Here is a 26,789-nt window from a genome sequence, read left to right on the forward strand (position 1 = left end):
TCAAGCTTCGAGACTCAACTCAACAACCTGTTTTCATACAATTATTGGTTTTTAAATCTATATTTATTCATGTATTTCTATTTTCTTTTATTGGCGCATATACGGTGAAACGTATGACGAGCTGTATGTCCCCTGCCCTTTGCCATAATGTGCAACGTAACGCATGCGCCTATGTGCGCGCACTCACATATCAAAAAATGCATTGCAGGTGGCGATACCAAGTCCTCCCGGAGTTGTGCAATTATAAGTGTAATTGGTGAATCTAGACTTGGGTCCCATAGGCCATGCCCACTTTGACCAATCAGTACCTTACTGTAGGGGTGGCCTCATGAGTGGCCCTAGATGGTACCCATCAAATCTTGTAAAAATCGGATGAGCCGTTCATGAGATATAAACGTTTTGTACTTGTAGCGCCCTCTAGTGACAAATTTTCATAAAAACGCATGGGCGACCTCCAGAGGGTCATGGCAAACAAGAATCTAAAGTTCGGCGTTGATAGCCTTTATTTTGGCCGAGATATGGCAAAGGTGGAGTTTTAATAATTAGCTACACACATTTGTTCGTGCGTAATATGCGCAATTTCTACCCTATAAAAATTATTTTTATTAACTTTTTGTCAGGTCTGTCTGGAGATGCTACGGTCCAAGTTTTGTGCAGATCGGTCACACAGTCTAGGAGGAGATCAAAAAAATAGGTTTTTGATAAATTGCGATTTTTTTTCACACATAAAAGTCTAGGCGGAAATGGGCGTGGCCTATATCATGTCATTCAGTTGGATCCAGGGAACGTGTGGATATATGGTTTTTCTTGCCTCACAGCAAGAAGCTACTGGGTGGGAACCCTGGTGGCCCGGGGCCTTTCTGCATGGAGTTTGCATGTTCTTCCCGTGTCTGCATGGGGTTTTCTCCAGGTGCTCCGGTTTCCCTCTCCACTAAAAAAAAAACATGTTCCCCCTCCCTTTCACTTAATCGTAAGTTGCTTTGGATTAAAGCGCCAGCTAAATGACATGTCATTTAATGTAAAATAATGGAATGAACAAGTGAACTAAATCACATAAGGCTTAGAACATAACACCAAAACAACATAAAAGTTGAAGAACTAAATAACAAAACTATGTGCTGCTGTGTGCTTGTGTGCATGTATGTGTTGTAAATTAAATAATTGGTACCAGTCCTGACTTTGCAATGCATTATTTTTCTGATCAAGATAACTGACATCTGGTAAGCAATATAAATATTTACGGCCATTGTATTGTTGTCTGTTGTCTGTGTGTATGTTTGTGTGTGTGTGTGTGTGTGTGTGTGTGTGTGTGTGTGTGTGTGCGTGCACATACTTGTAAATATGCACGTGTGTCCTGTGTGTTTATCTTCTGTAAAGCTCAATAGTGCCATATTGCACTACCAGGTCAAAATTTGCCCGGGAAGATCATAACTGCTATTAAATTGAATAAAACACCCAACATTTTATGAAAGTTGTGAATATTAATTTACTTGCGAAGAGCATGGAAGGGAACAATGAATGTTATTTTGGTTAATTTGGTTAAAGAAACCCATATTTTGGGCGCCTGGTTAGCTCACTTGGTAGAGCGGGCACCCATGTATAGAGGTTTACTCCTCGACACCGCGGGTTTGACTCCGACCTGCGGCCCTTTGCTGCATGTCATTCCCCCTCTCTCCCCCCTTTCAAATCTATACAAAGTCCTATACAAATAAAGGCCTAAAATGCCCCAAAGAAAATCTTAAAAAAAAAGAAAGAAACACATATTTCTTATAAGAAACTTTGAAAACACGACACATTTAACCCGAAGACAACACAAGTGTTAGATGCCTTTTTACTGGCTGGTGTAAGATTAGAGTAACTAGTCAATAACTGGTCCGTGTACTTTTTCGTTCATTCGATTTTCATTTCATAAACGCTATTAAAAAACAAAAAACGAATGCTTATTTGATATTCGTTTTAAAATACAAAATTTGAAATTGAAATACAAGGCATTTTTTCCTTTTCATGGTCAAAAGGGGATGGGAGAAATTTAAAATATACTTTGATTTTCATTTTCTATTTCATATAAGAAAAGTAAAATCACTCGAAAATAGAAACGAAAAAAGGCTTGTTTTTTCATATTCAGAGACCGGATGTTGTCATTTCCAAGGCAACAGCGCCAGTGTAGCCTACCATTGTTGCTTTCAGCCCAGGCTAAAATTACTCTGGAAACATACTCTTCATAATGCTTGGGGGGACTTTTATTTCATAATGTCACATTTATTTATTACCCTCTCTCCCTGCCTTCCTCTGACTCTCTGTCTCTACCCGCCGAAGACAACTTCGCCCCAAGAGAGTCGAACCAGCTGAGGAAATACAATTTCAGTTCACGGCTGTAACGTTACCGTTACGCCACCATTACCAATCCCAGCAAACTTTCTGTTGCTTGCTGATCTGGCAGAGAGTCAGATAGAGTAAATAAAAGTAAAACATATGTATTTAGGCTATTGAACTATAATGACTAATGCATATGTTCATATGTATTGCCTCATTTATGTATTTCATGATCTATTTCATAGCCATATTTATGTATATTTATGTAAAGGGGGGCAAAAAATGGATGATCGGTCGCTCAGGAAGTTGTAGGCTACAATTTCCCTCAACTGCAGCCGGGACATTCTAAAACGCTTAACGTGAAAAAGCTTAACATGGTTTAATCTACCTAAACAATGATCAATCAGATATCAGTCAGATAACGTCCATAATAATTGGACTTTGGGTTAGATTTTTTGACAGTTTTCAGTGGTTATGAGGAGCAATATGAGATAGAAATTTGGTCATTGTTTAGGTACATTAAACCACGTTAAGCTTCTTTCTCGCCATAGGCGCCAATGAAGAAGAAAACGTTAACGTGAGAGAACTTCTATAATCGTTGAATTTCGGTTTAGTTTTTTTGACAGGCTAAGTGTTCATGACAATATATGGCCATGAGAAATATGGTGATGGTTAAGTGTTTTTTTTTCATGTTAAGCGTTTTATAATGTCCCCTGCAGCCTGAGTTAAAGCAAATATGGTAGTGTATGTTTTGGTCATTCGATTTTCATTTCATGAAGTACATAAATGAGGCAATACATATAAACATATGCATTAGGGTTTCCAAAGTAATTTTAGCCTGGGCTGAAATCACCACTGGTAGGCTACACTGGCGCTGTTGCCTTGGAAATGACAACATCCGGTCTCTGAATATGAAAAAACAAGCCTTTTTTAGTTTCTATTTTCGAGTGATTTTATTTTTTGTTATTTGAAATAGAAAATGAAAATCAAAGTATATTTTAAATTTCTCCCATCCCCTTTTGACCATTAAAAGGAAAAATGCCTTGTATTTCAATTTTAAATTTTGTATTTTAAAACGAAAATCAAATAACCATTCGTTTTTTGTTTTTTAATACCGATTATGAAATGAAAATCGAATGAACGAAAAAGTACACGCACCGTACCCTGACCCAACTGCAGTGTTTAATTGTAAATGAATGTAGCCTACTTGCCTGTATTTTCATTGGCGCCTATGAATGGTGTTGATTTTGGATTGAAAAAGTGAGAGAAAAGAGTTGCATTTGTCCACTGTGAAGGTTGGGGAAACTTTGTCAGGTGGCTTAAGAAGTTTGCTTATTGTAAAAAACCAGAGGAGCACGCAAAAGCGAAAACCAAAACATAATGGAGGCAAACATAAGTAAATATTGAGAAGTGTGAGCTGCAAGGTCTGTGGTACATTTCCATTGCAAATAAGCCATTAACATAGCCTGGGTAAACCCTGATGGACTTCCTGCAAATTTGAGATTTGCTCTGCAAGTCAGTCTGGCGAAGAGCCCATTCAAGCCCATTTCCAATGTCCCCAAAATCGAGGCACCAATCACAACCGTTGAGGCTTTACACAATGACGATAGCACAGCGACGGCAAACAGCTTTTTGTTTACATTCAACATGACGGCCACCGAAGCGCAGCAACCCGTTGATGCCGCTGTTGCTGCTACGTCACCCGGATCGTTGGTCTGATTGAAGAACTATCCAATTACGCCCAGAGGCATATGAGCGGCGTCGGTTGGTGACGCCCCACTCTCAGTTACAACTGAGAAGGGTCTGGTGTCAACCAGGCTACCATTAACATTGAGTTAAAGGGCCAAAACTTGTCTATGTCGATTATAGCACACCCTAATGGCCGATCTTTGCCAAATTTGGTAGAGAGCCTCCGAGCAGCATGCCGAACTAGTTATTGCATTGAGTTATTGGCCAAAACAAATAAACGTTGCTTATAGCGCCCCCTAAAGGCTGATCTTTGCCAAATTTGGTACAGAGCATCGTAGTGGGACGCTGAACAACCACCTCAAGTTATTTGCTGATAACATTTTAGTTGGCCGAGATACGATATGATATGTGTGTGGTAGCTAGCTATGAAGATTTGTTTGGTCATCAAATGCGCATACTTTAACGTAGCAAAATTCTTAATTCTTAGAGTAACTTTTGGTCAGGTCCATCTGGAGATGCTAAGTACCACGTTTCGTGCTGATCCGTCGTACGGCCTAGGATGAGTTCGAAAAAGTTGGTTTTGCGCATTGTGCGATATTGTGAAAATGGTTTTAAGCAAAAATGGGCGTGGCCTATATCATGTGATTCAGCTTGATTCAAGGAACAGGTGGATATATGGTTTTCTAATGTGCGATGTGTAATGTTAAGGGCAAAAAACATTATAGCACCACCTAGTGGTCCACATGTGTAATTTTTGGTAGGTGTGGTCCATGACCCATTGTCTATCTACCCTGTTAATTTAAAGTTGTTCACGTTAGTGTAAGTAGTAAATTTAGACGTGGGTCCCATAGGCCACGCCCACTTTGACCCCTCAGTACCCCACTCAAGGGGTGGCCTCAGGAGTGGCCCTAGATGGTACCCAACAAATTCTGTAAAAATCGGATGAGCCATTCATGAGATATAAACTTTTTGTACTTGTAGCGCCCCCTAGTGACCAGTTTTTGTAAAACGTGCGTTATATGCGCAATTTTTATCCTATCAAAATAATTTCTATTAACTTTTTGTCAGGCCCATCTGGAAATGCTACCTTCAAATTTCCGTGCCAATTTGCACGGTTGCACGGTCTAGGAGGACTTTGAAAAAGTAGGCTTTTGATAAATCGCGATTTTTCACGCATAAAAGTATTGGCGGAAATGGGAGTGGCCTATATCACATGATTCAGTTGGATCCAGGGAACGCGTGGATGCATGGTTTTTTAATGTCTGGTATACGGTGTGGGAGTTATAGGGCCAAACACGTTTTTTTCTGCTATAGCACCACCTAGTAGTGGAAGTGGGTCAATTGTTGCGCCTGAGGTCCTTGCGGAGTTTTGGACCAGTCTTGAAAACAGCAACCCCCCCACCATGTACGGTTTAGGCTGCAGTCGGAGTTTTAGGCAGAGAAGAATAATGCAAAAGAAGAAGAAGACTAGAACTGCAAGCAGTTATGACGGGAGCAGGGGAGGTGGTCAGGTTGTTGTAAATGGTGTCATAGGCGCTGATTTATGTTTTCCTCCGTGGGTGCTCACAGGCGCACGCCCTTTAAAAAAAAGTAGTCAAAAATGGTTTGCATTTCAGAACCTTAGGAAATGGACAGCGGCTGACACGAACACACACGCCTATTAACTCGATAATTAAACCGTAAAGTAGGTTTAATTTCAGGACAGCGCCACTTCTCACAAATACAGATAGGATTGGAGATGAAAAGTTCAACTGACACATAACTGCGATCAGTTTCATGGGAAATTAAGAATCAATGTCACCGACATAACTAATCACACTATGACAGACGCTCCACTTAGCACCAACTGCAATGTTTAATTTTAAATGAATGTAGCCTACTGGCAGTCTGGCACACGTGGGTGCTCAGTATTTTCCGGAGCACCCACGGTATGTACAAGTGTACAAGTGGTGTTGATTTTGGATTGAAAAAGTGAGAGAAAAGAGTTGCATTTGTCCACTGTGAACCCCCTAAAGGCAGATCTTCGCCACATTTGGTACAGAGCATCATAGTGGGATGTTGAACAAAGATCTCAAATTCTTTGTTGATAACATTTAATTTGGCCAAGATATGATATGATACATGTGTGGTAGCTAGCTATGAAAATTTGTTTGGTCATCAAATGCGCAAATTTGAATGTATCAAAATTCCTTCAGTAAATTCGAGACTGCTGCGATTCGACGACCGCGAGATGAGAGCTGCCAGACGATCCTCGGACAAACTGGCGGCCATACGAGAGGTGTGGGATGCGTGGCCGCGGAGGCTGCCTCTCCTCTACAACCCTTGCCCCGACGTGACCGTGGACGAGCAGCTGGTTCCCTTTCGAGGTAGGACCAAAGACTAAAAGACAAGTGTTAATGAGTCCATAAATGTTGTTCACTGTGGCAACAGAGCAGGCCAGTTTCACAACAGAGTAGTTATCACAGTAAACTGTGTTAAGGATGTTCCCACACAGCTGTAAAGAGGAACTTAAAAATACTGGGACAGCAATTGCAACAAATGGAAATAACCATGTTAGAGCAATAAGCAAGGCAACCTTGTTAGATGTCATACGTGTGTTATATTGCAGAGGATAACAGATAGCAACATATCTATCATAAGACATGACGGCTAAGTTACTAAACTCTACACTGCCATAAGCAGAAAATCTGCAGGAAACAGAGCGGAGCAGAAACAGTGTGAATGTCAGAGAGGATCTGAACCAGAAGGAATGGAAACATCGTTGTACTACCATACAGTTCATTTACAAACAGGCTGCACAGAAAAAGGTACATAGGTTCATGTAAGCTCCTGTTCATACAGATAACCACAATCAGCAAAAGATTAGAACACACTATTAAAGCATAAAAACACATAATGATCAGAAAAAGTAAGTATTTAAAGAGCCCAATATCAAAGTATGCAACAAAAGTGAAATATGAAACCTGTGTAAAGTTTATCATGATCATTTGTTTGGTTCACAACACAACCTTTCAAGTTTGCACAGGATGAACAGTTGACAATGTTAAATTTTGTAGGAGGTTAGCAGAAATCAAATTAGTTTAAATGTCATATTTACGCTTATCCTGGACTCTCTGTATTAACACACAAGCAGTATTCAGGTTGCAAACAGTAAAGACATCAATTCTTACAAAAACACAGACTTACCATTTCCCCTATTTAAAGTCAATATAATGTTAAGGTTAGAAATGACAGAACACAGGTAATCACATTGCATGAATCCTTACTTTCATCTTTGCAGCTGAACTGCACTGAAACTCTGTGTCTGCTTCTTTTAAACTCTTCAAGTCAGAGGGTGTGCACATCAGCAGTCTGGCCTCATTACCACGTGACACATCTAACTGAATGATTGAATTATGAATGAATTATTTCTTGACCATTACATATGGCTGTAGTTATTAATTAATTAGTTGATCAACAAAAAAATTAATCGGAAACTATTTTTAATAACCAAGTAATTATTTGTCAGTAGTAATAGGCCTAATTTATATATAGAAACTTTTAGACAAAAGGCTGAAATATAGTATGATTCACAAACAATGACAAATACACGTAAAAGGACAAATGAAGAAATAGGACCCTTAAAACCGAGACTGTCCTCCACAAGCAGTATTTATGACCCATATTTACGTATTTATTTCAACAATACCATGTTATTTTAAATATCTACATATCTACACATTACAAAATAAACTAACGTTAATAAACTAATATCCTATACTGTGAAATTAAATATGAAGACCGTAATAGACCTCTCTTTCTCTGCACCGTCTGCACCGCTAATTTCCATTGTAGTATGAAGGCATGTTTGGTGGGTGGAATTAGCAAGCTAACGTTAGTTAACCAGCCAGCAGTCGACTGTTAGGGTTTGGTCCCTCCGCTCCGCTTCCACCGTAGGGAGAATTCTTTGCCGAGAGAATGGATGACAGCCTGGGAGATACAAAGTCTGTTTAGCCATCTCCTGGAGTCCGCTGTCTTTCCGGCGGGGAGTGAAGCAGTAGGCTCTGTTCGGTTCTGCCCCTGCTGATTAGAGCAAATGCTGTTTGTTGTGGATATTGTAGCAACTTTGTATCTGGTTTCCATTTTTTAAAGACAAATAGATTACTGGCGCCTGGTTGTATGGAGAGTTTTTCTTGCATTCATGCGCAGAACGTACGTGGTACTTGGCCGCCGGCTGAAGTCTCTGCGGTATGTTCCAGTGCTAATTTTTGGGCAAGGCAAAGGCCACATTGACAAACTGGAGGCGACACCACAGTCGGCCTTCATCGCCACGATTTCCTGGCCATCGGCGTTATGTGTCAGGGCCTTTAAACCAAACAACAACTTACGTGCCTAGAAGTAATGCCAATGCGTAACTGCCTTAAAACTGCATTCTATTTAATTTCCAGCAGGGGGTGACTCCACTGGCTCCAAAGAGAAGTCTGTTTCTATAGAAGTCTATGAGAAAATGAGCCTACTATGACCCTAGATGTAGATGTAGATGTAGATGACCCTACATCAGATAAGATAAGATAAGATAGACTTTATTAATACCACACTGGGGAAATCCCTGTTCTACAGCAGCTACAAAAAAAAATGTACACACAACAGAATAAAACAAATACACATTAAGTGGACATAGGCAAAAAATATACATTAAGTATAAGAAATAGAAAAAAAATAGAATTAGTCATAATAATAATAGTAATAAATCAAACATATTTACACAATAATAAACCTTCTAAAAAACAGACTGTATATAAATGTAACCGGCCTGGCCTCAGTACCGGTTACCTGCGTTGTGTCTAACGTGTGAAGCAGACGACTGCAGACTCGGGCTTTGACACAGGACGTTTATTGCTGCTGCAAGCTGTTCAGTGTTTTAGAGAGGAGAAACACAGCATTGGTTATATGCCCTCAACACACGCCACTCTCGGCCAGATCCAACATCGTCTCAGAAATAATTTCACTTCTCAATAAAATAAAATCCCCACATATGAAACAAGAAATGCAAAAATACAACAGAAGAATATAAAAAAAATACTTTTGTAATATATAGCCTATATAAAACTGCTCTCAGATGTCTCACACTTTAACTGCAACCTCACAGCATTACAAAATACACATTTTAAATCACAATAAGTCCTGTGCAAATAACATACCTGTTCAGTGTTTTAGAGAGGAGAAACACAGGGTTGGTCATATGCCCTCAACACACACATAAAGAGAACATACATATACTTATACGGGCGCAGTGCAGGACACAAAATGGAGAATGCCAACGCAGATACATGTGAAAACATAGCATGTAAGCTAGCTCACTAAAACACTCAGAACTGATTAATAAACAAAAAATACACGGAAGAGAATAAAGCAGTCTAACTGCTAAAAATCTATACTAACCACAGTCAGCCTGTCTAATCACTTAAATACACATTAAACATTGTATTTTATACATCCGTCTCACTTAACAACGCCTTCATTAACTGTAACACCTCCATGAATAAAATTACAATAACACAATGACAATATACGATTATTTATTACAAATACAAAAGGAATGCTACATACTGGTCTCCTTCTCAAGAGAGACCTGCATGGTGGCCACAGGGAGCCACCTACTGGGGATATTTGGTGGCCACAGACTAACTTTTTGTGGCTGTGTGCCATCGTTCCATGCTTAATGTCGAACCCTATCAAACGCTAAGGGCTGTAACTAACCGTTGGTATTTGACGCCCTGGGAAGGAGAACAGCCTGCAATCAACCTTTACAGGTATTGGGGCAAGTAAATCCATAAAGTCAACAGTGAATCCTGCTAAATAATATTTTTAATATGAATGTAATGTAGAATATTAGCAGTTAAAGTTATCTCATGTAGTCCGTGAAAACCCATTGTACCTACGTCATCCACAAGCGACAGCATTCGGCGGGGACGAGGCAGCCGGCAGCTGCCTTCAACCTCCTACCTAACACTCGGCTCTATCGCCTAGTTTTTATTATACTAATAAAGTGTTTTTAAAACCAAAGATACATTTTTACGTGTAAGTAAGTATTAGCCTCACGCTAATTTATCAAGACTAGGCCTACCGGCTAAACTAACGCTAGCTTCATGGCAACCTCTACACCTGGCGAGTCCCCACTCCCCCTCAGGATTTCCTCGTTGTTTAATAATACAAACAAAGAAATTGCTGACCTCAGGGAAGATGTTCGTCGGCTTTCCGAGGACTTAAAAACCAAAGATGCTTTGTTAACCGCCTGCTTGGACGTGGCTCATAATCAGTCGCTCCGGATCTCATCTCTCTCGGCGGCCTTCCAGGATACCGCGTCATGGGACCCAGCTGCCTGCCCACGCCCATCGTCCTGCTCGACACCGGTTATCAAGCCACCCTGGACTGAGGTGGTTTGCGGCCGAAAGAGAGCCTCGGGTAGGGCTCCATCGCCTCCTGCCCTCAGCCTCTCCAACCGCTTCAATGCCTTGTCGGAGTCGGAGCCGGTGGCGGCCAATGCGGCTCACCGGGCTCGCCCCGCTTCAAAGCAGACTGACCAGCCGTCGTCACGGAAGACGATTGCTACCGCGCGGCGAAAGCTTCTGAGGGATGCGGTAGTCAGACGGTCCGGTGGCCTACACTGCCTGGATCGGCCAGATGACAACGTTCCTCAAAAACAATCCCCACAACCGAACGGTAAGCAATCTTCTTCTTCTTTTTCCTGCCCATCTGAAACCGACACTGACTGTTTTGCTCCCGTCACCGGCTATCCACACCCCCCCACTCCTCGTCCGCTCTTCCCCCTAACCACAGTAATTATTGGGGACTCCATCACTAGAGACCTACAGTTTCATAATGCTGTCACACACTGTTTCCCCGGAGCCAAAGTTGCAGACATCCTGGCTAAAGTTATGGACCTGATACCCTCATTTCCGACCTCTATCAAACGCATCGTGGTCCATTGTGGACATAACGACATGTCCACTCGGATTCAGGAGTGTGAGCGCACAAGGCGAGACTTTACCACTCTCATTGAGGCTTTAAAAAGCACTGGGAAGTCGGTTTTTATTTCGGGCCCACTTCCATCTCTAGGTCGCGGATCATGCCTCTTTAGTAGACTACTCTCCCTTAACACCTGGCTCCAGCTCACATGCAGTATTCACAGGATAGGTTTTATTGACAACTTCAATCTGTTTTGGGAACGTGGCTCCCTGTTCAGCAGGGATGGGATTCATCCCAATACACGCGGAAGCCAGATGCTACGTGGAAATTTGCACCACGCCCTGCATACCCAGACCTCTGATTGACTGTTTACATCCCGTAAACACTCCCACAAGCACACTGACCAGAAACACACTCCCAAAGTCAATAATCAGAGATCCAGCGCTACACGCCCCTCTGTGCTCCCTTCAGAGCAATCACCCATTCATAATCCCATAACCACCGTGTCTGTCCCCCGACTGAGACCGTTAAAACAAAACACTAACAAAAGAGGTGCTATACTAAACAACCTAATTGGAATTAAAACAACCAGTGCAACGATAGAACAGAATAGGAAAATCAAATGTGGACTATTAAATATTAGATCTCTGTCATCGACAGCACTATTGGTAAACAAATTGATATCAGATAACCACATTGATTTATTCTGCCTCACCGAAACCTGGCTGGGCCATGACGAATATGTTAGTTTAAACGAAGCCACTCCTCCCAGTCATAATAATACCCAAATTCCACGAGGCTCAGGCCGAGGAGGGGGAGTTGCAGCCATATTTGACTCGAGCATGTTAATTAATCCTAAACCTAAACTAAATTATAATTCGTTTGAAAGCCTTGTTCTTAATCTTCAACACCCAACATGGAAAACAGTACAGCCAATTATATTCGTTGTTGTTTACCGAGCACCAGGTCCATATTCTGAGTTTTTATCTGAATTCTCAGAGTTTTTATCATGCGTAGTCCTTCAATCAGACAAAGTACTTATTGTAGGTGATTTTAATATCCATGTGGACGTTGACAGCAATAGCCTTAGTACTGCTTTCAATTCACTGCTAGATTCTATTGGTTTCAGTCAGAGTGTGCATAAGGCCACGCACTGTTTTAACCACACCCTCGACCTTGTGCTAGAATATGGCATCAAAATTGACGATTTAATAGTATTTCCGCAGAATCCTTTATTATCAGACCATTTTTTAATAACTTTCGAATTCCTACTACCAGACTATTCGAAATTAAATAAAAGTTTCTACACTAGATGCTTATCTGACAGTGCTATAGCTAAATTTAAGGAAGATATTCCAACAGCACTTAACTCAATGTCATGCCTTAATATAACAGAGGACCGTTATGTTAACTTTAGTCCCTCCCAACTTGATAACTTTGTAGACGCTGCTACGGCCTGCCTATGGACTACTTTAGACTCGGTTGCTCCTCTCAAAAAGAAGATGATGAAGGAAAGGAAACTAGCACCTTGGTATAACTCCCAAACTCGCAAATTAAAACAAATCTTGAAAGTAAATGGCGTTCCACCAAACTGGAAGAATCTCGTGTGGATTGGCAAGATAATCTAAAAAAATATAGGAGGGCCCTCAGAAATGCCAGATCAGACTACTACTCAATACTAATAGAAGAAAATAAGAACAACCCAAGGTTTCTTTTCAGCACTGTAGCCAGGCTGACAGATAGTCACAGCTCTATTGAGCCATCTATTCCTATAGCTCTGAGTAGTGATGACTTCATGACCTTTTTTAATGATAAAATTATAACAATTAGAGAAAAAATTCATCACCTTCTGCCCACAGCTTCTAACGGCTCACCATTGGGCGCAGGAGGGCTAGAGAGAACGATAAGACCTGATACTTATTTAGACGGCTTTTATCCTTTAGACCTCCAACAATTAATGTTAAGGGTCTCTTCAGCTAAGCCAACTACCTGTCTCTTAGACCCCATTCCAACGAGGCTACTTAAAGAAGCACTAGTAATGCGGTCAATACCACATTACTAGATACGATCAATATTTCCTTATTAACGGGTCACGTACCGCAGTCTTTTAAAGTAGCTGTGATAAAACCTATTCTGAAAAAACCCACCCTCGACCCTGAGGTCTTAGCCAACTATAGACCTATATCTAACCTCCCGTTTCTCTCCAAAATCCTTGAGAAGGTAGTCGCTAATCAATTGTGTGACTTTCTGCATAGAAATAGTCTATTTGAAGACTTTCAGTCAGGATTTAGAAAGCATCATAGCACAGAGACGGCACTGGTGAAAATCACTAACGACCTTCTAACTGCTGCTGACAAAGGACTTGTCTCCGTACTTGTCTTATTAGATCTTAGTGCTGCATTCGACACTATTGACCATACCATCCTCTTACAGAGACTGGAACATTTAGTTGGCATTAAAGGAATCGCACTAAGCTGGTTTAAGTCCTACTTCTCTGAGCGATCCCAATTTGTTAATATTAACGATAAACCATCCAAATACGCTAAAGTTAGCCATGGCGTTCCTCAAGGCTCAGTGCTTGGACCAATTCTATTCTCTTTATATATGCTTCGTCTAGGCAATATTATTAAGAAACACTCAATTAACTTTCACTGTTACGCAGACGACACCCAATTATATCTGTCAATTAAGCCCGACGAAAGCGGTCAGTTAGCTAAACTTCAAGCGTGCATTAAAGATATAAAATCCTGGATGACCCACAATTTTCTGATGTTAAACTCAAACAAAACGGAAGTTATTGTGCTGGGACCCAAGCACCACCGAACTTCATTATCTAAAGATATAGCTACCCTAGATGGTATTGCCCTGGCCTCCAGCACTACTGTCAGAAATCTAGGAGTCATTTTTGACCAGGATATATCCTTTAACGCCCACTTAAAACAAACCTCAAGAACAGCCTTTTTCCATCTTCGTAACATTGCCAAAATCAGGAACATCCTCTCGCAAAACGATGCTGAAAAACTAGTCCATGCATTCGTTACTTCCCGGCTGGACTACTGTAATTCTTTACTATCAGGCTGCTTAAATAAGTCCCTCAAAACCCTCCAGCTGATCCAGAATGCTGCAGCATGTGTTCTGACAAGAACTAAGAAAAGAGATCATATTTCTCCTGTATTAGCTTCTCTGCATTGGCTTCCTATAAAATCCAGGATTGAATTTAAAATCCTTCTCCTGACCTACAAAGCACTAAATGGTCAAGCACCACCATACATAGAAGAGCTCTTAGTACCTTATTGTCCCACTAGAGCACTGCGCTCCCAGAACTCAGAGCTACTTGTGGTTCCTAGAGTCTCTAAAAGTAGAATGGGAGCCAGAGCCTTCAGCTACCAGGCTCCTCTCCTGTGGAACCAGCTCCCAACTTGGGTTCGGGGGGCTGACACCGTCGCCACATTTAAGAATAAACTGAAAACCATTATCTTTGATAAAGCTTATAGTTAGGGAGTGAGGAGTTGCAGCACAGTAGAGTAGAGTAGAGGGAGGCAGGAAGTACAAGCCCGTTCCGGCAGGGGAGAGTACGAGCCCGGTCCAGGGCCCCTCTCTTTAGCCTGCCTCTCTTAGTTATGCTATTATAACTCTAGACTGCTGTGGCAAGCTCTTTCCAAGGACACAATGAGCTGCTCCCTCTTCTCTCTTTTCACTTGTCTCCTTTTGTGTGCATCTTAGTCCCAGAAATGCCTGTTACTAACCTAGCTCTGGGGAGTTTTCTCTGCGGAGTCCCTCTGCTTCTTCTTCACCCAGAACATCGCCCTGGAATTGGGTGCCACCTACACCGGGGTCCTGGGTGCAGCTAACGCTATGGACTTACTACACCCTGCTACGCTCTGCGTTTCCCCGCAGTGTCCGACTGCGTCCTGCTGCGTCCAAAAAGGGAGTTTTTCCTTGCCACTGTCGCAATAGCTACTGCTAATGCTTGCTCTTGAGGCAACCACTGTAATAGTTGGGGCTTCGTAAACTACAGAGTTTGGTCTAGACCTACTCTATCTGTAAAGTGTCTCGAGATAACTCTTTGATTTGATACTATAAATAAAATTGAATTGAATTGAATTGAAAGTTGTATTTGTGCTCATTGCAAAAGAGCTGCGTGCAGTCATTGAGGAAGTGGATACAAGTACTCCCGGCAAGGCACATCTGCACTCCCTGTACAAGGAAATGTCTCTGACGCACAGATGGTTTAGCTTAAGCCTTTAACTATAGTTTTAGGCTTAATATTGCATAAAAGTACATTGTGTACCAGACAGATAAGCAGAAAAACAGGAAAGACAGTTAAAGTTATGAGAACGGAAGAGGAAGTTACACCACACAGAGGCCCCGACCTTGGCATGTGTGTGTGAAGATAACTGTTTCTGTCTAGAAACTAGAAGACACCCCCCTATGAGGGGAGGATAAAAGCTTAGGGGAAAGAATAGATTGGGGCTCACTTCGGACAAGATCTTGGTGGACCGGGCCCCAACTTTATGTCTGTTGCTAGGGAAACTTAGTCTCTGTTTTGTGAACCCACAGCTGTGTTGTAACTCTGATGCTGGACTCAGTCTCTGATTGATCCTTGGGTATGGTGATCGTAAGTCCAATAAAAGAAGGACTAACGGACTAACAGGAGTCAGATTAGTCCAGCTTTAGGGCCTTTTCGGACAATTCCCACTACAGTAGCCTTGTACACCAGTGACAAAGTGATGATGTGGTTAAATGTTTTAGAGAATGTTTTATTTGCTTCATCATGTTTTTAGAGTTAATATAGTTTTTATTAGCTCACCCAGTAGGAGCGTTTGCCCCATGTTGGCTGAGTCCTGCAGCGGCCCGGGTTCGAATCTGACCTGTGGCCCTTTGCTACGTGTCATCCCCCATCTCTCTCCCCCTTTCATGTCTATCCACTGTCACTATAATAAAGGGAAAAAGCCCCAAAAAGTAATCTTAAAAAAAAATATATATATATATTTATATATATATATATATATATATATATATATATATATATATATATATATTTTTACAGTATATGTATATTAATATAATCAAAAAGTGTGATATAGTGATGATGTAATTACGGGCAATTTGTAATCGATTAACACAAAATTACTCAGATTTTGTTTTTAATATTTGCAATTTATTTTATCTACGTAAAAACTTCTTAGATGCAACAATTTGGTAAAGTCAGTGTTGTGATGTGATGGGGCTTTAGGTAGGGGTGGGAATAACAAGAGGTCTATTGCAATTTATTACCTTTTTCCATCTTCAAATTATGTCCCCAAAGAAAAAAAACTTTGTCAACATCGGTTTTATCTGAAAAGATAACATTCACTGTTTGTTCATCTCGTTTCACTTTTATTGGTGCAAAATGGGATTGTAGACATTGTAGAAGTAGACAAACTGACGAAAAATAAATGTCAAATGTTGGAAAAAAGATACATGTGCAATTGATAGAATAATAGATCCGTCCGTGTAAGGCCACAGTATTGCCACAGAAAATATCATGATACTATGGTGTATAAATGTTTTGCCCTACCCCTAGCATTAACAATAATAATACATTTTATTTATATAGCGCTTTTCAAGTTACTCAAAGACAATTTACAACAAAGCACATTAAACATTTCTCCACCGGTTCTTACAACATAACTCAGTTTCTCACAGTTATTTCTAGTTTCTACATCATTTTCCTATAACATTTTTTTAAAGTTTACATTTAACCAAAGATAAGACTTTTACATAAGCTACGTATTTTAGACATTTGCAGTCCATACATTAAAGGGTTGAAGATCGGTTGACAGGTCAGGAAGTATAATGACAAAAAAATGCGCAACATCATGGGTACACTGTTCATATCAAACCTGCTCTGTATTATTTCAAAGAAACCCCCAAAAGAAAAGTTGAGTAGAGAAGCGAGGTGAGGTGTGCAGGTACTGACAGCTTTCTGTCTGGTCTGTTTAGAACCAGAATAACAAACTTTAAGGATCTTCACGTAGGTGTAAATGATTACACTGAGAGGACCAAAGACTAAAATACAAGTGCAAATGAGTCCATAAATGTTATTGACTCTGGTGTCAAAGCAGGCCAGTTTCACAACAGAGTAGTTGTTACAGTAAACTTTGTCAATGATGTTCCCACACAGCTGTAAAGGAGCACTTAAAGATATCACGACAGCATCTCCAATAAATGGGAATGACCATGTTAGAGCAATAAGCACGGTAACCTTGGTAAATGTCATATGTGTGTTATATTGCAGAGGATAACAGATAGCAAGATATCTGTCATAAGACATAATGGATACATTAAAGAATTGTATACTGCCATAAGTATACACACAGAAAATCTGCAGGAAACAGAATGGAGCAGAAACAGTGTGAATATCAGAGAGGATCTGAACCAGAAGGAATGGAAACAACCCTGTACTAACATACAGTTCATTTACAAACAGGCTGCACAGAAAAAGGTACATAGGTTCATGTAAGCTTCTGTTCTTACAGATAACCACAATCAGCAAAACATTAGCACAAACTATTAAAGCATAAAAACACATAATGATCAGAAAAAGTAAGTATTTAAAGAGCCCAATATCAAAGTATGCACCAAAAGTGAAATATGAAACCTGTGTAGAGTTTATCATGATCATCCGTTTGGTTCACAACACAACCTTTCAAGTTTGCACAGGATGAACAGTTTGAGATTTGCAGAAATCAAACTACTTTAAATGTCAAATGTATGCTTATTCTGGACTCACTGCATTAACACACAAGCAGTATTCAGCCTGCAAACAGGAAGAAATAAATTCTTTCAAAAACACAGATTCTCCAAACTTACCATTTCACCTATTTAAAGTCAATATGATGTTAAGGTTAGAAAAGACAGAACACAGGTAATCACAGGTAATTGGATGTTGAGAGTTGAAGAAGAGGGGGGGCTCTCGTCGGTTGTTGTGCAACTGAATGTACGGCGTGGTCACGGCCAACAGTGACTGGAGTTAAGCTGTGTTCCCTAATTAAATGCACAGAAGTTGCAAGCCAGTCACCGCCTCCTTATTCAACGCTGCAGCACTGGGATGAGCGTTACACAATTTTTGATAACCAAGTAATTATTTATCAATATTAATTGGCCTAATTTATATGTAGAAACTTTTATAGAAAAGGCTGAAATATAGTGTGATTCACAAACAATGACAAATACACGTAAAAGGACAGATGAAGAAATAGGACCGTTAAAACCGAGACTGTCCTCCACAAGCAGTATTTATGACCCAAATATATTGTTTGTTCATTGGTAGGCAGCGCCGCCCTCTAGTGTCATGGTAGTTATGGTGAGAGCAAAGCAGGAACTCATGTAACTCGGTATTAAAGGCCCTGTCACAACAAGGCAGCCGTCGCGAACTGTCGCCACGCATCGCGAACAGCCAATTCTGATTGGCTGTTCAGCTTGAAAACGGTATTGAAGAAAGCAAACAAATGATTGAGAGCACACGCAGAAGGCTCTTCTCATTTTTTTCACCTTGTCTGATCAATCCAATACACATAATAGCTGTCAAAACTTGCCATACATGATGTTCAAACGTTCTTTCTAAAATAACACAAAGGTTTGAACGATTGAATTATCTATTTTTCCACATCATGTCCATAATATGGCAAACGTACGAGATATACATAACTACTTGGGTTGGTATATTTATTTCAACAATAACATGTCTTTTGAAATATCTACATATATACACATTACAAAATCTAAGAACCGTCTGCACCGCTAATTACCATTGTAGTATGAAGGCATGTTTGGTGGGTGGAATTAGCAAACTAACCTTAGCTAACTAGCCAGCAGCCGGCCGTTAGGGTTTGGTCCCTCCGCTCCACTCCCACCATAGGGAGAATTCTTTGCCGAGAGAATGGATGACAGCCTGGGAGATACAAAGTCTGTTTAGCCATCTCCTGATGTCCGCTGTCTTCCCGGCGGGGAGTGAAGCAGTAGGCTCTGTTCGGTTCTGCCCCTGCTGATTAGAGCAAACGCTGATTGTTGTGGATATCGTAGCAACGTTTGTATCTGGTTTCCATTTTTGAATGACAAATAGATTACCACCGCCTGCTGGTATGGAGAGTTATTTTCTTGCATGCATGTGCAGAATGTATGTGGTTCTTGGCCGCCGGCTGAAGCTAATTTTTGGACAAGGCAAAGGCCACGTTGACCATCACCACGATTTCCTGGCCGTCAGCGTTGTGTCAGGGCCTTTAGACCAAACAGCAACGTACGTGACTAGAAGTAATGCCAATGCATAACTGCCTTAAAACTTTCCAGCACAGGGCGATTTCAGTGGCTCCAAAGAGAAGTCTGTTTCTATAGAAGTCTATGAGAAAATGAGCCTACTCACTTCATTTATTAGCCTACCTCAGTAAACATTTTCATACTGAGTTCATGGTCTCAATCGCTGGCGTTGTTTGCATTTCTTTTAACCAATCAGAATCATCTTGGGCAGCGCTAAGCTCCAGACACAGTAGGGATGGCTCTTCGAAATAGTCTCGGGAAGTGAAAAATGGGCGATCAGTGTTGAGCTCTATTCAGCCTTAGAAAAAACAAATGAGGTAATTTCCCAGTGGGCTGATGACCCACAAAAATGGGCATAAACGTTTGCTTTATGGCTCCCCAAATGGCAGGCAAGGGCAGAGGCCTTTGCGTGTTGAGCTGGAGCTGAGGAAGAGTGTTGAAAATATCAACTAATTAATCAATAGTTGGGGTCACGTGTATGCACTGGGCCGTATCTGGAACAAAGCTACTAGATAGGGCCTTGAGTCACACAGAGTCAGAGATGCCTGGCAAGGGCAGGTATTCTCTCAAGGACCTAGATGACAACCGCTAAGTTGGATTTTTCCCCAGAGAACAAGTTGGTCATGTCTTTGCCCCTGCACGTCACTGAAAGGAAAGTGAAAGAAACTGAGGTGCTTTGCTGTAGACCTCTGTGTAAGTCACATTGTCCATAAGGAACATTGTATTCAAGCATAGAGCAATTCATAAGGGTAGTTGGAACATGAACATTTTATGGCCAAATATAAATGACTGACTCTAGAAATCCTATCTTCAAATCACTGACCCAGTTAATCTAAATGTGTAGCAAGGGGTGAACTGGAAAAGACATTAACAGAATGACAAAATATGATTATTTATTACAAAACAAAAGGAACGCTACATTCTCAAGAGAGTGAGACCGGCAAGAAAGCAGTGAAAAGAGGAGAAGGAGGGGGAAGACATGAAGGAAAACTTCCCAGATCAGACTCGAACCCTGGACCTTCTGCGTCAAGGCATGAACCTCTGTATATATGCACCTGCTCTACCAACTGAGCTATCCTGCCCACTATATGTATTTCTTTTAATGTTATTATTTCGGTTTTATTGCCAGGGTTGCTGGATTGCTTTAAAACTATAACGCTACAACTATCAACATTTATTTAGGTGTTATCATTGTAATAATTTCTTTATTTTAATAATATTATTTTGGTCTTATTACCGGCGAAAAATTACAGTATGCTCTAAGACAGAACACTACGATATGATCCGAGCAGGGTGCATTCGAAGCCCATATCCCACAATGCAATGCGGGCATTCATATCAGAGAATCGGACAGCGATCAGCGGGTCTTTAACGACAGTATCGCTTCACTGTACATATTTAATAAATGGTTTTGTCACCAGCAACAACACCTTCCTTGTAGAACTTACAGAATTATGTTTCTGAGAGTCTTTTTTTTTTTTTTTTACAGTATATGTATATTAATCAAAATCAAAAAGTGTGATATAGGTAGCGATGATGTAATTACGGGCAATTGGTAATTGATTAACACAAGATTACTCAGATTCTTGGGGTGGGAATAACAAGAGGTCTATTGCAATTTATTACCTTTTTCTAACTTCCAACTTCAAATTATGCCCCCAAAGAAAAAGACTGTTTTATCTAAAAAGATAAAATTCTCTGTTTGTTAATCTCATTTCACTTTTATTGGTGCAATATGGGATTGTTAAAGGTGCTGTAGGTAGGATTGTAAAGATCCAGGACTTAGCCAAAAAATTTGAACATCAACAACTTCTCAGTCCCTCCCCCCTTTCCGCTAAAGCCCAAAACTGTCTCCTAAGCCCCTCCCCCCACAAGGGAGAATGAATGCGTGTGCATGAGCAGTGATTGACACGCAGTTAGACACCCCCCTGGCCCTGATTGGTGCACCTGAACGGGAGCGGTGGATTTTTTCAAATGGCACTACAGGCTGTGATTTCTTTTTTTTTATTACCTGCTTCATGTAGTTCTACTCAAACATAGGGTCAGTTTCAGCAAATATGACAGAAAGTTAGTTTTATAAGTCTTACCTACTATACCTTTTAAGCAGACAAACTGACAAAAAATAAATGTCAAATGTTAGAAAGATACATGCAATTGATAGAATAATAGATCAATACTTGCCGTCCATGTATTGCTACAGTATTGCCACAGAAAATATTGTGATACTATGGTGTTATGGGTTTGGTGTTTTTTGTCTTGTTTTGGTAATGCTTTTTCTGTTTTGTATTTTTACCCTGTTTCCTGTTTTATTTTGACGGTCTTGTTTTCTGTCTTGTCTTGTCCTGTTTTACTTCCTGTGTTTTCCCGCCCTTGTGATTGCCCTAATGTGTTTCACCTGTTTCCCAGCCTTGTGTCACCTGTCTTGTGTTTCCTCGTTACCCTGTGTATTTAGTCTTTTGCCGTTTCCCAATACCAAGAATGCAAAGAACAGACTTGTGTTCTTGGGGAGAACGTTCTTGCTAGTTGTACCTGGAAGAAGGAACTTGCACGTTCACAAGCACAGAAAACACTGTTAAGAGTTTGAGACGATGCGTACTTCCTGTTATTGCTCAACCCCCCCAGCACAGAGGCTACCAGCAGGGCTCCAAAATAACAGCTAGAAATAAAAACCACAACAATATAACCACTTTATATTAAAACAATCTCCGGACAAGAAAACCTCACAATGTTACAACTATTGCAATAATATTGAAAAATAAATCTTATTGAGCTTTAATTTTATTGTTTATGGTTTAGCTCAAACACTCCTTACTTATTCAAAAGAGTGGAACGTGATCCCTACTATTATTAGTGTATAAGTTTAAGTCAGTTTAAATTAAAAAATAAGTAGGCATGCACTGGTGTGTCCTATGTGTTCATGATCGTGATCATTTCTATATTATTGTAGTGCACTGTATATGCCCAGGGAGATGGACATTAGCAATTCAAATTATAAAGGTTGGTGTCTCCCCTTTAGTCTACATAACATGTCAGCATGTTACCACTTTATGTACAACTGTTAATTTATCATACAGACTGAAACTCAACTTCTAATAAATCAGAAAACAAATACACCAAAAAAAATACTAAATCTATATATACGTAAATGTATAGCCTATGGCATAATTTAAACAAGTCTCCCGAAAAGAAACGTGTATATCTCTCTCCCCCGTGTGTGTGTGTGTGCGTGCGTGCGTGTGTGTGTGTGTGTGTGTGTGTGTGTGTGTGTGTGTGTGTGTGTGTGTGTGTGCTTGTGGAGTTTAACTCTGAAAAGACAGTTAACCACAGGTTCCCATTAATCTTATGATGGACATGTGTTGTGATATTTAAACAAACGATCCGTCAACGGCGAAATAAAAGCCTCTTATTTACGGGACCGGTCTAAAAGACCTCCGGCTTCCAGCGGGGTCTCGGAGCGTGACTATCCGAGCGACGAGCTAGCGGCCGGGGCAGGCGCAAGCTGGCGGCCGCCTCACTTCACGGAGCTCCGAAAACTCCGAAAACCTTGGAGCAAATTGTCAATTCGGCAAAGATTTTCGCAAGACTGCCTATATTCGAAATCTAAACCGTTCATTTCTCGCCTAAAATGTGGTCAGAAGTTAATTTGGTGATGAATAAGATGGCGAAAATTGTTAAAATTGTCCCGTTTTTGGGCTGTCTATGTACCGGAAACCCGACCATCATTGAATGCCGAAATGAATGTTGGGATACGGTTGCAGTGAAGTTCATACAAGTTACCAACCAATGCATCCTCGGTAAAATGGGCGTGTCAAGAACATTTCCGGGAATCTTAACTGTTCTTGGTGAAATGCGAACTTGTGTATTGGGACAGTACTTGGGCAACACGAGATGACGTTTCACAGGGACACAAGAACACAAGTCAATAAAAGAACACAGATTGAGAAACGGCCTTTGTCTTTCCTCTGTCCGGTGTCAGATCATTGAGTGTGTTTTTTGTGTTTGCCCGTGACTTTTGTGTCTCCCAGTGTCAGTTCGTGTCTGGTTTTTTGCTCCCTGGATTTTCTTTGTTCTTAAGTTTCTGGTTTGTTTTCTGCTCTTTTTTGGATTCCCTGTTTACTCTGGATTAGTTTTTGCCTGCCACTTTCAGGACTCCCTTTGTTTATTTGTACTTTGTTTCATGGACTAATAAATGTTCCACCTCAAACTTCCTCCTGCCTGCCTGCCTGCTCTCTGCCTTTGGGTCCTCAACTTCCCTGAACGTAACATATGGTGTATAAATATTTCCCCCCATTCCAACATAACTCAGTTTTTCACAGATGGTCGTTATTTCTAGTTTCTACATCATTTTCCTATAAAAATTGATTCACATGTTCACCAACCAGCAAGATGCTCTTTAACATCAGTTTACATTTAACCAAAAATAAGCCTTTTACATAAGCTATGTATTTTAGACATTTGCAGTCCATACATTAAAGGGTTGAAGATCGGTTGACAAGTCAGAAAGTATAATGACAAAAAAATGCGTAACATCATGGGTACACTGCTCATATCAAACCTGCTCTGTACTATTTCAAAGAAAGAACCAAAGAAGAAGTTGATCAGAGAAGCGAGGTGAGGTGTGCAGGTACTGACAGCTTTCTGTCTGGTCTGTTTAGAACCAGAAAAACACACTTTAAGGATCTTGATGTACGTGTAAAGGATTAAAATGAGAGGGCCAAAGACTATAAAACATAGGTAAATGAGTCCATAAATGTTATTGACTCTGGTGTCAGAGCAGGCCAGTTTGACAACAGAGTAGTTGTCACAGTAAACTTTGTTAATGATGTTCCCACACAGCTGTAAAGGAGCACTCAAAGATATCAAGACAGCATCTCCAACAAATGGGTATAACCATGATAGAGCAATAAGGACGGCAACCTTAGTGGACGTCATACTTGTGTTATATTGCAGAGGATAACAGATAGCAAGATATCTGTCATAAGACATGATGGATAAATTAATAAATTGTATATTTGCATAAGTATACACACAGAAAATCTGCAGGAAACAGAAGGGAGCATAAATAGTGTGAATGTCAGAGAGGATCTGAACCAGAAGGAATGGAAACAACCCTGTACTACCATACAGTTCATTTACAAACAGGCTGCACAGAAAAAGGTACATAGGTTCATGTAAGCTTCTGTTCATACAGATAACCACAATCAGCAAAACATTACCACAAACTATTACAACATAAAAACACATAATGATCAGAAAAAATAAGTATTTAAAGAGCCCAATATCAAAGTATGCTCCAAAAGTGAAATATGAAACCTGTGTAAAGTTTATCATGATCATTCGTTTGGTTCACAAGACAATATTTCAAGTTTGCACAAGATAAACAATTGACAATGTTACATTTTGTAGGAGGTTAGCAGAAATCAAACTAGTTTAAATGTCACATTTATGCTTATCCTGGACTCACTGCATTAACACACAAGCAGTATTCAGCCTGCAGACAGTAAATACATCAATTATTACAATAACACAGATTCTTCAAACTTACCATTTACCTTATTTAAAGTCAATATAATGTTTAGGTTAGAAATGACAGATCCGACAGTTTATGACATTGCGTGAATCATCTTACCTTCAGCTGCAGTCACACTGTCACTGCTTTAAAACTGAGAGGAAACTCTGTGTCTGCTTCTTTAAAACTCTTCAAGTCAGAGAGTGTGCATTCATTACCACGTGACACATCTAACAACATCTACTCTGACCATATTAAAAAACAACATTGGTCAGTAAAACAAAAAAATAAGCAAACATTGATGAGTGCAAGTAATCATTTGTCAATATTAATAGGCCTAATACAGTTATGTTTTTTTATATATAGAAATGTTTATACAAAAAGCTACAATATAATGTGATTCACAAAAGATGACAAATACACGTAAAAAGACGGATGAAAATATAGGACCGTAAAAAGGACCGTTAAAACCGAGAATGCCCTCCTCTGGAAAACAACCCTATTGGTCATTTTGCATGCATAACTACCTTAAAGCTACATTCTATCTAATTTCCTTCAGGGGTGAATCCACCGGCTCCAAAAAGAAATCAGTTTCTATAGAAGTCTATGAGAAAATTAGCCTAGTTCTCACGTGATATATCATCTCAGTAAACATTTTCATAATGAGTTTACGGTCTCAATCGCTACCGTTGTTTACATTTCTTTAACCATTCGGAATCATTAAGCTCCGGACACAGTGACGATGCCTCTTCGAAATAGTCTCTGAAGTAATAAGTGAGTGGTCACTGTTGAGCTCTATTCAGGCTTAGTGCAATAAACCAAGTGAGGTCCTTGCCCACTGGGCTGATGATCCACAAGAATGAGCATAAAGGTTTCAATTTATGGCTCCCCAAATGTCAGGGAAGGTCAGAAGCCTTAGCATAATGAGCTGGAGCTAAAGAAGAGTGTTGACAATACCAACTAAATATACAACAGTTTGGCTCATCTGTATGCACAGGGCCGTTTTTTTGGAACCAAACCGCTGGATCAGGCCTTGAGTTACACAGGGTCTGAAACGCCTTGAAAGTGCAGTTATTCTCTCAAGACCCTGGAAGACCACTGCTGTGTTAGATTTCATATCTCTGTGCCCCTGCATGTCACTGAAAGGAAACTGAGGTGCTTTGCTAATAGACCTCTTTGTAAGTCACATTGTCCATAAGGAGCATCATATTCAAGCATAGAGCAATTCATAAGGGTAGTTGGTACATGAACATTTTATGGCCAAAGATCAATGATCGACTCTAGAAATCCTATCTTCAAATCACTGACCCGGTTAATCTAAATGTGTAGCAAGGGGTGAACTGGAAATCTAATACTAAGTAGGCTAATACTGAGTGAGGAGAAAGCATAAAGAATGCCGACATCACCGGCATGATGACGTCATTCACGTGCGGGCAGGGGTCCGCCGCTTCTCCCTTCCCTTCCCCGGTCCAAAGACTTGGGGAAAACCCACCGAAGCACCCTCGGATTTACCCCAGGGAAGGTGCACCGTAAGCGGGCAGGGGTCTGCTCTCGTTTTAGCTTGATGGTAAAACATTGCTAATTGCAGAGTAGCATGCTGTAGGCTACTTGTGTAAAACAGCGCGGTGGACAAGAGCAGCAGACGGTAGTTAGCTACCTTGTGTCACATTCGCTCCGTGGAATGGATGAGGAGACTGGATGTTTTCTACAAAGATGATGTAGTAGCATGTTTGCAGCTTAAAATGATCCCAAACTTTCTGTCGCCTGTCTCTTCTCTTAGACACTCGCTATTTTTGTCTTCGTTCATTTGTAATCTGGGCCATCAGTCTCGTGCATAGACAGTATATAAACGGTCTTGTGTCCACAGAAGCGTCAAACTGTTGTGTGCACAAGTAATTATCCTCTGTGCGGAAACACAGTGAGACGTACAACCTAATTACATTGATTTAACGAAGCTTCAAGGCAAAGAATAGGGATGAGCGAGTACAGCATTATCTGTATCTGTATCTGTATCTGTTAACCATATGAATTA

General features: G+C 40.5%; 2 protein-coding genes and 1 long non-coding RNA gene across 3 annotated transcripts; 1 reads left to right on the forward strand and 2 right to left on the reverse strand.

Annotated features, from left to right (window-relative positions):
- Positions 1-1,278: 1,278 nt before the first annotated feature.
- LOC116055554 lies at positions 1,279-15,466 on the forward strand. The gene is made up of 3 exons (XR_004897308.1): positions 1,279-1,315; positions 5,336-5,338; positions 15,344-15,466. It is a non-coding gene; the product is annotated as an uncharacterized LOC116055554 (long non-coding RNA).
- A 1,224-nt stretch (positions 15,467-16,690) lies between these two features.
- LOC116055546 (olfactory receptor 11A1-like) lies at positions 16,691-17,678 on the reverse strand. The gene has a single exon (XM_031307557.2). It carries the CDS (start codon positions 17,615-17,617, stop codon positions 16,691-16,693), a length of 927 nt encoding a protein of 308 aa, XP_031163417.1. The 5' UTR covers positions 17,618-17,678.
- Positions 17,679-23,658: 5,980 nt separating this feature from the next.
- Positions 23,659-24,585, reverse strand: LOC116055535 (olfactory receptor 11A1-like). Its single transcript, XM_031307540.1, has one exon. The coding sequence runs from the start codon at positions 24,583-24,585 to the stop codon at positions 23,659-23,661; it is 927 nt and encodes a 308-aa protein (XP_031163400.1).
- Between the last annotated feature and the right edge of the window lie 2,204 nt (positions 24,586-26,789).

This window comes from Sander lucioperca, chromosome 5, assembly GCF_008315115.2.
Source record: "Sander lucioperca isolate FBNREF2018 chromosome 5, SLUC_FBN_1.2, whole genome shotgun sequence".
Taxonomy (NCBI): domain Eukaryota; kingdom Metazoa; phylum Chordata; class Actinopteri; order Perciformes; family Percidae; genus Sander; species Sander lucioperca.

Excerpts from the sequence above, each read along its gene's own strand:
- LOC116055546 (XM_031307557.2), bottom strand. The coding sequence starts at position 17,617 with ATGATCATGATAAACTCTACACAGGTTTCATATTTCACTTTTGGTGCA.
- LOC116055535 (XM_031307540.1), bottom strand. The coding sequence starts at position 24,585 with ATGATCATGATAAACTTTACACAGGTTTCATATTTCACTTTTGGAGCA.